The sequence below is a fragment of the Nomascus leucogenys genome, chromosome 7b, assembly GCF_006542625.1.
Source record: "Nomascus leucogenys isolate Asia chromosome 7b, Asia_NLE_v1, whole genome shotgun sequence".
Lineage (NCBI taxonomy): Eukaryota > Metazoa > Chordata > Mammalia > Primates > Hylobatidae > Nomascus > Nomascus leucogenys.
The window spans coordinates 52,384,676-52,400,356 of NC_044387.1; the positions used below are offsets into that span (position 1 = coordinate 52,384,676).

The 15,681-nt window shown below is 49.6% G+C and overlaps 1 protein-coding gene and 1 pseudogene across 1 annotated transcript in view; both read right to left on the reverse strand.

The window, feature by feature from the left end:
- Positions 1 to 257: 257 nt before the first annotated feature.
- On the reverse strand, positions 258 to 1,832 carry LOC100581776 (annotated as a pseudogene).
- A 3,507-nt stretch (positions 1,833 to 5,339) lies between these two features.
- The window catches only part of LRP5L (LDL receptor related protein 5 like), a 52,549-nt gene continuing 42,207 nt past the window's right edge, over positions 5,340 to 15,681 (reverse strand). The window contains exons 4-5 of the mRNA XM_030815995.1: positions 8,502 to 8,718; positions 5,340 to 5,787 (exon numbers count right to left, since the gene is read on the reverse strand). Of these exons, the coding sequence (XP_030671855.1) occupies positions 5,684 to 5,787; positions 8,502 to 8,718 (321 nt within the window). The 3' untranslated portion in view covers positions 5,340 to 5,683. The remainder of the gene's footprint in view (positions 5,788 to 8,501; positions 8,719 to 15,681) is intronic.

The following is a 15,681-nucleotide window of genomic DNA, read 5'->3' on the forward strand; positions in this document are numbered from 1 at the left end:
TGCCCAAGCTCACATTGGAGCACACCTGTACAGAGCACACCTGTATGGAACACACTTGTATGGAGGGCGCCTATATGGAGCACTGCCCTCTGCCGGGCACCAGATGTGCTCAGGTGGGATGACCTCCCTTTACCATTCCCCAGCTCTGACCCCATTTCAGGGATGCAGAGAAGAGGCCTCAGAGCAGAGTAAGGCCGAGTCAGGGATACAGAGCCCGACGGCCACCCCTCCCCTGAACGGCTAGAAGGAGGGCAGCTGGCAAAGTTCTGCAGGAGCCCACAGCATGTTCTTCAAGTGGAGCCTCTGCTGTGGGAGCCCCAACCACAGGGTCAGACAGAAAAGGGGTCCCGCCCAAGCTCAGCCCTCAGCAGCCCTTGACCTTGGGAAATTTGATTCCCTTCAGTGGGCCTCAGTTTCCTCATCTGTACAGGGGGCTGATAACAGTCTCTCTTCTTGTCTTTTGATTTCTTTCCTGGAAAGAGTCCTCCTGGCTGTCAGGAGGGCTTTCCCCTTCAGATACATTGCCAGTGGAGCTGTCCAAAGTGCCTTTATTTTTCCGTTTTTCGTCACCTCGACCATCTTCGCCGTTATCTGAATCACTGTCACTATCTACAGCAGGGAGCTCAGGATCCAGAGGGGGCTCGTACAGGGCTGTGTTTCATGACAGATACCACAGCTCATCTGGTGAGTACCTTTTATAATATTCCTCGAACTGTCGAACTGTTGGGGAATAAGACCCACTGGGTAAGAACTAACCATTGTTCGCTCTGTTGGTAAAACTTTGTAATTCCCTTGAGGCACCTGGATAACGTGTCTGCAAGTCAAAATAAGCTCTTCTTTCTTCCATGCGGTCCCAGTTTAAGTTGCTGTTAAATTCAGCTGCTTTTTTGGCAGCTTTCTTAATACCCTCAGGCACTTTACTGGCTTCAACTTTCTGAGTATTCTGTTGTTGCATTTGGGAATACTCTTTATAATGGTCTGTAATTTGCTGACATTCATTTTCTTGTAGAATAACAGAATACTCAGCATGTTTGGCTGGATATTCTTTTATCATTAAATCAGTCACTTCATCACTGCGCAATGCTGTTAAACTAGCGTGCACTGAGTTTCAGTAATGACATTTAGCTCTCTCAGGTAGGGTTTCTCCTTGTGAGACAAATCTTGTCACTCTAAATCTGGATATTTCTTTTTAAAGGAGGTCACACCCAAATAGTCACTGACTTGTTATTGAAGCATATAGTATTCTCCTATTTCATCAGGTGGCCATTTGTACTCTATCAAACTTTCTGCTGGGCAGTAACTAAAGCCAAGATCTTGACTTGAAGTTTCACAAGTACTACAACTACCTCCTGAGCCCATTCGCCTCCTTTTGGATGGCTGGGTCCCATCATTTGAATTATCTTCATTATCATCCTTCGGGGACTGTGCTCTAGGAGTGGCTGGGTCACTGTCGCAGGCACGGTGGCAGGGACAGTGCAGCCCCAAGCCCTGCCGCCATCGCCTCTGCCTCCTCCTGGTGGCCGCCGGGAACCCCCCCACCCCGCCCCCTCCTCCCAGGGGCGGGACTTTCCCCCGACCCGGGCGCCAGGGCGCCCAAGACTGGGAGGGTGCTGGGTGCAGGCTGGAGGCTGCCACGCTCCTCACTTCGGCCCCACCGCCTCCTCCTCAGCGCTGCCGCCCCTGACAGCTGCACCGCTGGCTTCAGCGCCACGGTGACTCCCTTCAGCCCCATCGCTCACCTCAGTCCCATGGCCGCCTCAGCCCCGGGGCTGCCTGGCTCCCCACGCCCGGCATTGTACTCGGCCGCGGCTCCCCGAGCCCGCAGCACGCCCCTAAACCCTTCCTTTTTATTTTTTTTTATTATTATACTTTAGGTTTTAGGGTACATGTGCACAATGTGCAGGTTTGTTACATATGTATCCATGTGCCATGTTGATTTCCTGCACCCATTAACTCGTCATTTAGCATTAGGTATATCTCCTAATGCTGTCCCTCCCCACTCCCCCCACCCCACAACAGTCCCCGGAGTGTGATGTTCCCCTTCCTGTGTCCATGAATTCTCATTGTTCAATTCCCACCTATGAGTGAGAACATGCGGTGTTTGGTTTTTTGTCCTTGCAATAGTTTACTGAGAATGATGTTTTCCAGTTTCATCCACGTCCCTACAAAGGACATGAACTCAACATTTTTTATGGCTGCATAGTATTCCATGGTGTATATGTGCCACATTTTCTTAATCCAGTCTATCGTTGTTGGACATTTGGGTTGGTTCCAACTCTTTGCTATTGTGAATAGTGCCGCAATAAACATACGTGTGCATGTGTCTTTATAGCAGCATGATTTATAGTCCTTTGGGTATATACCCAGTAATGGGATGACTGGGTCAAATGGTATTTCTAGTTCTAGATCCCTGAGGAATCGCCACACTGACTTCCACAATGGTTGAACTAGTTTACAGTCCCACCAACAGTGTAAAAGTGTTCCTATTTCTCCACATCCTCTGCAGCACCTGTTGTTTCCTGATTTTTTTTTTTTTTTTTTTTTTTTTTTTGAGACAGAGTCTTGCTCTGTCGCCCAGGCTGGAATGCAGTGGTGCAATCTCGGCTCACTGCAAGCTCCACCTCTTGGGTTCACGCCATTCTCCTGCCTCAGCCTCTCCGAGTAGCTGGGACTACAGGCGCCCGCCACCACGCCCGGCTAATTTTTTGTATTTTTAGTAGAGACGGGGTTTCACCGTGGTCTCGATCTCCTGACCTCGTGATCCACCCGCCTCGGCCTCCCAAAGTGCTGAGATTACAAGCGTGAGCCATCGCGCCCGGCCTGTTTCCTGATTTTTTAATGATGGCCATTCTAACTGGTGTGAGATGGTATCTCACTGTGGTTTTGATTTGCATTTCTCTGATGGCCAGTGATGATGAGCATTTCTTCATGTGTTTTTTGGCTGAATAAATGTCTTCTTTTGAGAAGTGTCTGTTCATGTCCTTTGCCCACTTTTTGATGGGGTTGTTTTTTTCTTGTAAATTTGAGTTCATTGTAGATTCTGGATATTAGCCCTTTGTCAGATGAGTAGGTTGCAAAAATTTTCTCCCATTCTGTAGGTTGCCTGTTCACCTGATGGTAGTTTATTTTGCTGTGCAGAAGCTCTTTAGTTTAATTAGATCCCATTTGTCAATTTTGGCTTTTGTTGCCATTGCTTTTGGTGTCTTAGACATGGTCCTTGCCCATGCCTATGTCCTGAATGGTATTGCCTAGGTTTTCTTGGTTTTAGGTCTAGCATTTAAGTCTTTAATCCATCTTGAATTAATTTTTGTATAAGGTGTAAGGAAGGGATCCAGTTTCAGCTTTCTACATATGGCTAGCCAGTTTTCCCAGCACCATTTATTAAATAGGGAATCCTTTCCCCATTTCTTGTTTTTGTCAGGTTTGTCAAAGATCAGATAGTTGTAGATATGCGGCATCATTTCTGAGGGCTCTGTTCTGTTCCATTGATCTATGTCTCTGTTGTGGTACCAGTACCATGCTGTTTTGGTTACTGTAGCCTTGTAGTATAGTTTGAAGTCAGGTAGTGTGATGCCTCCAGCTTTTTTCTTTTGGCTTAGGATTGACTTGGCAATGTGGGCTCTTTTTTGGTTCCATATGAACTTTAAAGTAGTTTTTTCCAATTCTGTGAAGAAAGTCATTGGTGGCTTGATGGGGATGGCATTGAATCTATAAATTACCTTGGGCAGTATGGCCATTTTCATATTGCTTCTTCCAACCCATGAGCATGGAATGTTCTTCCATTTGTTTGTATCCTCTTTTCTTTCATTGAGCAGTGGTTTGTAGTTCTCCTTGAAGAGGTCCTTCACATCCCTTGTAAGTTGGATTCCTAGGTATTTTATTCTCTTTGAAGCAATTGTGAATGGGAGTTCACTCATGATTTGGCTCTGTTTGTCTGTGATTGGTGTACAAGAATGCTTGTGATTTTTGTACATTGATTTTGTATCCTGAGATTTTGCTGAAGTTGCTAATCAGCTTAAGGAGATTTTGGGCTGAGACAATGGGGTTTTCTAGATATACAATCATGTCATCTGCAAACAGGGACAATTTGACTTCCTCTTTTCCTAATTGAATACCCTTTATTTCCTTCTCCTGCCTGATTGCTCTGGCCAGAACTTCCAACACTATGTTGAATAGGAGTGGTGAGAGAGGGCATCCCTGTCTTGTGCCAGTTTTCAGAGGGAATGCTTCCAGTTTTTGCCCATTCAGTATGATATTGGCTGTGGGTTTGTCATAGATAGCTCTTATTATTTGAGATACGTCCCATCAATACCTAATTTATTGAGAGTTTTTAGCATGAAAGGTTGTTGAATTTTGTCAAAGGCCTTTTCTGCATCTATTGAGATAATCATGTGGTTTTTGTCTTTGGTTCTGTTTATATGCTGGATTACATTTATTGATTTGCATATGTTGAACCAGCCTTGCATCCCAGGGATGAAGCCCACTTGATTATGGTGGATAAGCTTTTTGATGTGCTGCTGGATTCGGTTTGCCAGTATTTTATTGAGGATTTTTGCATCAATGTTCATCAAGGATACTGGTCTGAAATTCTCTTTTTTGGTTATGTCTCTGCCAGGCTTTGGTATCAGGACGATGCTGGCTTCATAAAATGTCTTAGGGAGGATTCCCTCTTTTTCTATCGATTGGAATAGTTTCAGAAGGAATGGTACCAGTTCCTCCTTGTACCTCTGGTAGAATTCGGCTGTGAATCCATCAGGTCCTGGACTCTTTTTGGTTGGTAAGCTATTGATTATTGCCACAATTTCAGAACCTGTTATTGGTCTATTCATAGATTCAACTTTTTCCTGGTCCTAAACCCTTCTTTATAAGGCAAAAAGTCTTTCTAGGCTGGGCATGGTGGCTCACGCCTGTAATCCCAGCACTTTGTGAGGCCGAGGCGGGTGGATCACCTGAGGTCAACAGTTCAAGACCAGCCTGGCCAACATGGTGAAACCCTGTCTCTACTAAAAATACAAAAAAACTAGCTGGGTGTGGTTGCATGTGCCTGTAAACCCAGCTACTTAGGAGGCTGAGGCAGGAGAATCGCTTTAACCTGGGAGACGGAGGTTGCAGTGAGCCGAGATCATGCTACTGCACACTCCACCCTGGACGACAGAGCAAGACTCCGTCTCAAAAAAAAAAAAAAGGTCTTCCTGTATTTGTCCTGGATGCTTACATTTGCATTATAAAAGAATGCTAAGCAAACGGGCACTGGAAAGAGAGCGGGTGGGGTGTCTGAAGTCAAGCTCAAGGGACAACAAACATTTCGCATTCACACAAGCATTTCACAAAAGCCCTCGTGTGTGTCTACTGGATTTGCTCATTATAATCATCTATTTATCTTTTTTTTAAATAGGCTTGCTCATATTTAATTAGCTTGAATTGAGTTACAATAAATATTATAGTGCTTTAAGAAAAATGTCTGAAACCTTTGAGGCAGGTACAGAGGCAAGGTTTTCCCATATAGGCTGCACATGTGCACGTTCGGGCCCACGCTACCTTCAGGCTGACATCTGTCCAGTAGATTTGGTTGCTGGACACATCAAAGTCCAGGGCTGAGGCCTCCTTGACACCGAGAGCAGGATGGCGGCTCTGCTGGTGAAGACCAAGAAGGCCTTGGGCACAATGCACGTCTTCATGTCACTCAGCAGTTCCAGGCCCCAGATGGGGCAGCCAAACCGGGTTGCGTGGGGCGTGAAGAAGCAAAGGTGGCTGCACCCCCATTCCTGTCTGCACGCGGGTTGGTTCCTGGAAGCGAACACACAGGCTCTGATCTAAACACCAAAAGCCCAGCAGGGAAAGGGGTGCAGCCAAGCCACACAATGAATGCCACCATGAACCACACAGCTCAGGGGTGCCAAGCTCAGGACTCGCCCCCAGGTCGGATTCGACCTCATGGCTGGGTTGGGCTGTGATTATCATTCCCATGGCCAGGCTCAACCCTCAAACACACATGTACCTTTTACCTCAAAGCCAGGATGTGCCAAAAGCTGCAACGTGCACAGCTTTATTCCAGCCACACGTCAAAACGGACAGTAGCTGGGCGTGGTGGGAGAACGCCTGGCAATGGCAAGCAAGTTCTCCCCTGGTACGGCCAAGGGTCAGTATCAGTAACAGCAGTGCGGGCTCTGACTGGACCTTGTCAGGCCCCAGACACTGATCCCAGGGAATCACCTGTCCGAACTCACTCCATCCACCTTGGGGTTAGGAGCTATTCTCATCCTCATTTTTCATTCAAAGAAACTAAAGTGCAGAGAGGCTGCTGAAGGGATCATGGTCAGGAAGTCAGGGAGCAGCTCGGCGAGAGTGCCAGCCTGGTGGTCCAGCCTCCTGGCCTGTGCTCCGACCCAGGAAGAACACAGTAACGCCTTTGGGGCAGGGACTGGGTAAGTCACCCCTTGGGGTCTCAGCTCCTGAGACTCCCACCTAGGCCCTTCTTCCGATTCACAGACATTCCCAGCAACCTTCAAAACTCACTTTCACCCAGCATGGCCAAAGCTGCCTCTTTTTCACACAGTACAGAGAGTGTTTGTTTATTTTTGGCCAGTCTGTTAATCTCACTCATCAACCAAAGTGCTGTTAAAACTGGCTTTAATTTGTGTTAAATATTTAAGCCAAAAAAAGAATCCTTTTGTTCATCTCCTTTAGTAAACCATGGGGTGAGAGGGGAGGGGAAAGAAGCCCAATTTCTCAGCTTTAAATCACAGCCCCATGGATGCACCCTTTTGTCTTATCTCTGGGGATTATTTTTTGTTCTTTGAACAATCACTCACAGTGGGTCAGTCTCACCTTCCATGGTGGATAGTGAATGTTTTTTTTTTTGTTTTGTTTTGTTTTGAGACAGGGTCTCAATCTGTCACCCAGGCTGGAGTGCAGTGGCCTGATCTCCGCTCACTGCAATCTCTGCCTCCAGGCTCAGGGATCCTGCCACCTCAGCCTCCTGAGTAGGTGGGACCACAGGCACATGCCACTATGCCCGGCTAATTTTTTGTAATTTTTATTTTTTTGGTAGAAATGAGGTCTCTCTATGTTGCCCAGGAGAGACACTCTCAAATTGCTGGGCTCAAGTGATCCTCCTGCCTCAGCCTTCCAAAGTGCTGGGATTTCAGGCGTGAGCCACTGCTCCTGGCATTAATGCATTTTTTTTTTTTTTTGAGACAGGGTCTCACTCTATTGCCCAGATGGAGGGCAATACCCAGATGGAGTGGCACAATACTGGCTCACTACCTCTGCCTCTTGGGTTCAAGTGATTCTCCTGCCTCAACCTCCCAAATAGCTGGGATTACAGGTGTGTGACACCACATCTGGCTAATTTCTTTTTTTTTGTACTTTTAGTAGACATGGGGTTTCACCATGTTGGCTAGGCTGGTCTCAAACTCCTGACCTCAAGTGATCTGCCTGCCTCGGCCTCCCAAAGTGGTGGGATTTCAGGTGTGAGCCACTGTCCCTGGCATGAATGCGTTTTTAAAGGAGGCTGAGAAAACTAAATTCGTGGATTCCATCCCCTGCATGAGGACCACAGGGTGCAATGAAGGCCATGACGGAAGCACTCACTGCTCCTGGGGTCGCCCGCACTGCCTCAGCTCCAGGCCTCTGCGGGGCTGTCCTTTCTGCCCCAACCTGCTCCCTCAATTTCCATCTCCCTTGTATTTTAAAGCCAGGGATCTAACATCACAGCTAACATCACATCCACCTGACGGGGAGCAAAGCCAACCTGGGCATCTCATCCAGGATTGCAGGCAATGCAATAGCAAGCATCACGTCCTCTATCCTCTCATCCTTCATTAGCGAAGATTTACTGAGTGCTTCTGACACACAGGTGCAGCGCAGGACCCCGGGCCCCAGCCGGACACAGAGCCCCTGCCCACAAGCCCCAGGCCCATCTCTGTCACACCTGGATGCTGCTCTCTCCAGTGTAACTCTATCACCTTTTCAGGAAGAGACAAATCATAGTGCCAAACAACGACCTCCTCGGGGAACGTTCTGCGGATCCTGACTTTCAAGTGAAAGGTGCGCGTGTGTTTGGCCACAGGGGCAGCAAGCAGCACAGCCCAGCCCAGGCAGACCCAGGAGTGAGTCTTGAGCTCGGCACCTGTGAGTTGTGTGGCTCTGCCTCCCACTCCCCAGTTTGAGTGAGGCAAAGAACTGCATTTGCAGATGGGGTCACTCTGGGCATGAAGGCTCCCAGCCGGGCCCAGGCACATAGCAGGTGCTCAACAAATGTTAGCCACTTTCTAACCATCGTTACTGATATTCCTAGTCCATAACGATTCCCTAATCAGCACCCTTGGTCCCTTCCCATCTATCCTTAGCCAGATATTGTCACCTTTCCCATCCTGCCCTTCCCCAAGGCGGGGCACCCCCGCTCAACACTTATGCCCAGGTTTGGACCCGTCACTTAATTCTTCCTCATGCAAGTCTGCAGCTGAGCCATGGCTTGGGGCCCGCCCCGCTGGACTCACCAACGACCTTGTCCACGTTCACAGCTTTGAGCCCCATCAGGTCGGGCAGCTGGTCAATGATGACATCCCGGTTGGCCTTGACCTTGTGCACTCGCTTGATGCTGTGGCACTGCCAGTCAGTCCAGTAGATGAAGTCCCCCAGCAGGGTGAACCCGAAAATGTGTAGGAGCTTGTCCTCCAGGAGGGTCTGCCTCTTCGTCTCATCGACATTGATCGCCTGCAGGATGGCAGAGATACAGGTCTGGATGGGCCAGGGCCACACCAAGGAGAGCCAATCCTGACCCTGCCTCGGGCCTGAGCTGCCCCAAACAAAACGGGTTCAACACCCAGGAGCCTCAACTTCACCTGCACCTTGCCAGGTACCGTAAAACGCCAGGTATCGCGGCTCTCCAGAGGTACTGGATAAATGACGTTTTCATTTCTTTTGAGATTTTGAGACAGAGTCTTGCTCTGTCGCCCAGGCTGGAGTGCAGTGGCGAGATCTCAGCTCACTGCAACCTCCACCCCCTGGGTTCAAGCGATTCTCCTGCCTCAGCCTCCCAAGTAGCTGGGATTACAGGTGCCTGCCACCACGCCTGGCAAATTTTTGTATTTTTAGTAGAGACGAGGGTTTCACCATGTTGGCCAGGCTGGTCTCGAACTCCTAACCTCAAATGATCCATCCTCCTCAGCTTCCCAAAGTGCTGGAATTCCAGGCGTGAGCCACCGTGCCCAGCCATGAGGTTTTCACTATGATCCCATATCCCCAGCTGACAGAGCAGTGATGGGGCCAGCTGAGGATCCCTTTCCCACCGCATCCCCCACCTGTGCTGGTATGAACAGCACAATTTGGAACATAGCAGGTAAGCAGGTGTCCTCTCCCAAACCAGTGCAGCTGACAGGCAGCGGCTGCCTAGAGAACCAGGGTGTGGGTCTTGGACCAGGGCGTGCTCTGCAAGGAGTCCTGGGATCAATTAGCAATGCCTGCCCCAACATGCAGCACTGCGTGCGGAATAGGGATTGGGTGGGTCTCCAGATCACACCCACCACACAGAGTTTGTGTGGGCAGCTGCGGGACCTGGGGCAAGGTTCTCCCGCTTCTCTACGAACTCATTTCCCGCTGGGTCAGGGCCCGATGAACTCTGAGGGCACTTCTGGTTCTAAGTCTGAGCCTGCAGGTCTCAGGTGCTTTCCACCCTGTCTCCTCTTGAGATGTAACAGCTAAATATTTTCCTTGAGGAGTCAATGCTGATTAAAAGCAACCACCGCAAAAGCCACAGAGGAAAAAATACTATCAAGGTAAAAACGCCTGAACCAATGGAAGCATACAGACGCGTGGAATAGGACGTGGTCCTGATGATCGATGAGCCTGCGGAATGTAAACAGGAAGGTTGGGTTAGGTGCAACATCCAAGTCCTCTACCTCTCAGGACTGGATGAAAGAGACACGAGGCCATTAAAGGCAAGCGTCCATGGGCCTGTGCAGCCAGATTACATTTCCAGCTTACCAGAAAAGCAACAAGTCCTCTGTTTTGCAGGTGGCAAAACTGTAAGGCTGATGGAATGCATGTTAAGAAGCAAAGACTTCGGTCATCTGTTGTTGGATGGCACAGGACAAAGCTGCTAGGGCCGGGTGCAGTGTAACCCCGCCGGTAATCCTAGCATTTTGGGGAGCCAAGGCAGGCGGATCATTTGAGGCCAGGAGTTCGAGATCAGCCTAGCCAACATGGTGAAACCCCAGCTCTACTAAAAATACAAAAAAAAAATGAGCTGGGCATGGCAGCTGCTCGGGAGGCTGAGGCAGGAGAATCGTATGGTAGTGTTAGGTTTGACTTACTGAGGAACTGTTAAACTGTTTTCAACAGCGGCTGCGCCGTTCTGCATCCCCACCGGCAGTGTGTGAAGATTCTGAGACCTCGTCTCAAAAGAAAGCTGCCAGGAGAGCGGGAAGGGGACCGGCAGCTCTGGGACCCAAAGCCAGGCCCCACCCCAGCTCTGCCCCAAGGGGCTCTGGGTCCCAGGCAAGTCCTTGCACCCCCATGGGCCTCAGTTTTTCCACCTGTAACTGAGGGGCTCAGACTAGCCCAGTGGCTAACGTCACAGAGGAAACAACAAAACATAAAACAAAGGCTTGACCCCAACCTGGAGCAATTACGTCAGAATCAGATGGCCCAGGGCCCAAGTATGGGATCATGGTAACAGCCCCCCAACAGGTGGTCCTGATGAGCAGGCTGGCAGGGACACGATTAGAACAGCCCCTGCGACTGTGCCTGGAAGTCCGACCTCTCCACCCACTCCTAGCTGCTCTGGTGAGGAATGAACAGCAGGTAACGGAGTCCTGGTCCCAAAATCATGTAGGGTTCTTCGCGTTTTGCCTCCACAACAGGAAGACACGCAAAGGCCATGAATGCACACACCTGTGTGTGATACTCAGAAAATGCCTGAGGGGCTGGCCCCATCCCAGCAGCACAGAACCATGCCAAGGAGGGACCCAGCCCTGGCGTACAATGAGGAAGTGCAGGCTTCTCCAAGGACACGCAGCATGAGAGGTAGGGCTCCCAGTAGCAGGGGAATCCTTGCCCCTTCTTCCACTCACAATGACAGGGCTGGGGAAGGGACATTCGCACAGTACACAAACACAACGAAGAAAAGAATCCGCATTTAGAAAAAGAAAGCACTCCAGGTTTCAATCTACCAAAAGGTCACTATTATCTCTTAAATCTTATTTTACTGTTGTAGAGCTGGAGTTTCAGGCTGGTCTTGAACTCCTGAGCTAAAGCAATCTGCCCATCTCGGCCTTCCAAAGTGCTGGGATTACGGGTGTGAGCTGCTCCACCTGGCCAGAGGTCACTTTTTTTTTTGAGACGGAGTTTCGCTCTTGTTGCCCAGGCTGGAGTGCAATGGCGCAATCTCGGCTCTCACTGCAACCTCCGCCTCCCAGGTTCAAGCAATTCTCCTGTCTCAGCCTCCCGAGTAGCTGGCACTACAGGCGCACGCCACCAGGTCCGGCTAATTTTTGTATTTTTAGCAGAGACAGGGTTTCACCATATTGGTCAGGCTGCTCTCAAACTCCTGACCTCAGGTGACTCACCCGCCTCGGCCTCCCAAAATGCTGGGATTACAGGCGTAAGCCACTGCGCCTGGCTTACAGACAGATTATTAAAGTGGGAAATCAACACGCAGTGCTTACGTCATTGTGACATGAAGGCCCCAGCAAGTGCAGGGCCTGGGGGTAAGCTCCTGCGACCCCCTTGTTCCTGCACAGCTCCACTTCCTCTTGACTGCATTTCTCTTCTTGCTTTGTCTGACTTTGCCAGACCCTCTGATTCTTCTAACTTCCCAAGGACAGTAGAGAGAATCTGGAATTCCTTCCTTTTACCTTAGATGCCCTCCCCATTCCCCAGAAACCCCCGTCCTACTCCAGTCTGGACGACCAAGATATAAAGTGACTTCAGGACCAAACCACAGACATCGTGTATCCAATGTGGACAAAATGCTCCTGCTTTGAGCTTTGGTGTTCTCATCTGAAAAATGTGGGAACACCCTGGGCTCCACCCACAACACTAGGAGTGGCAAGGATTGGAGCTTGGTCGGCTATGGAGTCAGACTGCCCGGAGACCCCCTGCTCACTGCATGACACGGTACAAGTTGCTGTTCCCTAAACCTCATTTCTCATTCGCAAATGGGGACTGTGCTACGTATCTCAAAGTGCTGAGGTGTGGCAAGCCTGGGACAAGATGCTCAGTATCCTAGTTATCAGGGAAATGCAAGACAAAGCCACATGGGACACCCACTAGGCTGGCTGTGATAAATTTTTAATAATTTTTTATTTTTTGAGATGGAGTTTCACTCTTTGTTGCCCAGGCTGGAGTGCAGTGGCATGATCTCGGCTCACTGCAACCTCTGCATCCCAGGTTCAAGTGATTCTCCTGTCTCAGCCTCACGAGTAGCTGGGATTACAAGTACCCGCCACCACACCTAGCTAATTTTTGTATTTTTAGTAGAGACAGGGTTTCACCATGTTGGCCAGGCTGGTCTCGAACTCCTGACCTGAGGTGATCTGTTTGCCTCGGCCTCCCAAAGTGTTGGGATTACAGGCATGACCCACTGCGCCTAGCCCTTTTTTAATATAATTTTTAATTTATTTTTATTTTTATTTTGGATGGAGTTTTGCTCTTGTTGCCCAGGCTGGAGTGCAGTGGTGCAATCTCGGCTCACTGCAACCTCCACCTTCTGGGTTCAAGCGATTCTCCTGCCTCAGCCTCCTGAGTAGCTGGGATTACAAGCACACGTCACCACATTCAGCTAATTTTTGTATTTTTAGTAGAGACTAAAAATCATGTTGGCCAGGCTGGTCTTGAACTCCTGACCTCAGGTGATCTGCCCGCCTCGGCCTCCCAAAGTGCTGAGATTAAAGGTGTGAGCCACTGCGCCTGGCTGAATATTTTTTAAGTGGAAAAGAAGCACTGGTGAGGAGGTGAAGTCAGAACCTTCACACACTGCCAGTGGGGACGCAGAACGGCGCAGCCGCTGCTGAAAACAGTTTAACGGTTCCTCAGTAAGTCAAACCTAACACTACCATACGACCCAGCAATTCTACCCCTACACATATACCCAAATAATTCAAAACAGGTGTTCAAACAAAACCTTGCATTCAAACGTTCACAGGAGCATTATTCATGGTGGACAAAAGGTGGAAACCACTGCCCACCAGCCGATAAATGGAAAAATAAAATGTGCTCTGGCACGTTTTATTTGTCATCCAGACAAAAAAAGAACTTTTTTTTTTATTTTTTGAGACAGGGTCTTGCTCTGTTGCCCAGGCTAGAGTACAGTGGTATGATCACAGCTCACTTGACCTCCTGGGCTTACGTGATCCTCCCATCTCAGCTAACTTTTAAAATTTTTTTGTAGATGAGGTCTCGCTATGCTGGCCGGGCTGGTCTCAAACTCCCGGCCTCAAGTGATCCTCCTCCTGCCCTGGCCTCCCAGAGTGTTAGGATTACAGGCCTAACCTACTGCACCCCGTCAGGAATGAAGTTCTGGTAATGTGCAACAATGTGGGGATGAATCTTGGAAACGCGACGCTACGGAAAGAAGCCACACACGGGCCACTATTGCAGGATTCCAGTCACACAAAATGTCCAGAAGAAGTGAACCCCCCCGAGAAAGAAAGTAGATTAGTGGTTGACAGAGGCTGGGAGAGAGGGGAGAATGGGCATGAGTGCCGACGGGCATGGGGTTTCCTTCAGGGGAGAGGAAAGTGTTCTAGAAGTAGACAGTAGCAGAGATAGCTGCACCACATTGTCCTCATACTAAACGCCCCTCAACTGTTCACTTTTTAAAAAATTTTTTTATTTATTTATTTTTTGAGACAGAGTCTTGCTCTGTTGTCCAGACTGGGGTGCAGTGGCGAGATCTCGGCCCACTGCAACCTCCACCACCCAGGTTCAAGTGATTCTTCTGCCTCAACCTCCCGAGTAGCTGGGATTACAGGCGCCCGCCTCCACGTCCGGCTAATTTTTGCATTTTTAGTAGAGAGGGGGGTTTCACCATGTTGGTCCCAGGCTGGTCTTGGAACTCCTGACCTCAGGTGATCTGCCTGCCTCTGCCTCCCAAAGTACTGGGATTACAGACATGAGCCACCGTCCCTGGCCTGAATTGTTCACTTTAAAATGGTTAAAATCATCAATTTTGTGCTATGTTTATCACAATAAAAAAAATCATTGGGCTTGGTATGGTGGCTCATGCCTGTCATCCCAGCACTTTGGGAGGCCGAGGCAGGTGGATCACTTATGCCTCAGTTGTTTGAGATCAGCTTGGGCACCATGGCGAAACCCCATCTCTACAAAAAAATATACAAAAACTAGCTGGGTGTGGTGGTGTGTGTGTGTAGTCCCAGCCACTCAGAAGCTGAGGCAGAAGGATCACCTGAGCCCAGGAAGATGGAGGCTACAGTGAGCCATGATCGCGCCACTGCACTCCAGCCTGGGCAACCGAGCGAGACCCTGTCTCAAGAAAACCACTGCTGCGACAGTACAGGGAACAACGCCTGTCACAGGCCTGGCGTGCCACAGACACGCGAGTCCCTGACCTGCTCCCACGGGTAGGGGGGATGCGTGAAGGCAAATCATCCTCAGCAGCCCAGAAACGTGGGCCTTGCCAAAAACAAAACATTTACAAGGAGCTCCAACAGGAAATGGCTACATCTGCAGCTTCTAGAGCTTTTGTGGGAGGGGCATCCACTCAGGCTTTTCCATCCCTGGGTTCCCCACCCTGAAGGTGCTGAGGCTCCTCCCGCTCAGAAGCAGGGTCTGAAATCCTGCAACACAGACACACACTCGTGTTCTCCATCCCACCCTCCCCTGCAAGCTGCCTGGTTCGGGCCTCCCTTGGGAGACCTGAGGAGAGCAAAGGTGACCCCGATGGTGAGGTCAACAAGGACTGATGCGGCTCAGGAAAATCCTTCAGAAGTTGCTGGAAACAAAGGGAGGCGTCTACCCCGAGGAGAGGCACCAATGTCACCTCGATGGGTGACAATGTGCGATGGGGACACATGTAACTAACATATCACTGGCACCAAGAGCACCTCAAAAAAATGCTCAATAGAGGCTGGGCACGGTGGCTCACGCCTGTAATCCCAGCACTTTGGGAGGCTGAGGCGGGTGGATCACTTGAGGTCAGGAGTTCCAGAACAGCCTGGCCAACATGGTGAAACCCCGTCTCTACTAAAAATGTAAAAATTGGCCGAGTGTGGTGGCAGACGCCTGTAATCCCAGCTACACGGGAGGCTGAGGCAGGAGAATCGCTAGAACCTAGGAGGCACAGATTGCAGTGAGCTGAGATCATGCCACTGCACTCCAGCCTGGACAACTACAACAAAAGCTCAATAGAGGCTCCATAGGTGAGCAAAAAGCAAGCTGCCAAAGCACACCCACAGGACAAGGCCACTGAAATCCGACCACAGCGGCAGGGCAGGGCTGCACCCAGCATAGGGAGAAGAGACATCCACAGAAAAACAAAACTGTCTTCAACTGCTTGGGAATGAATCAACAAACTCAGGCCAGTGGCTGCCTCTGGCTTCAATGACACCCACGTTTTATGTCTTAAGTGGGGGCAGTGGATATGTTATTAATTTTTTGTCTTAATTTTATATTGTTCGTGAAATAGTTTAAGGCTCACAGTAAGTGGCAAAAGCAGTG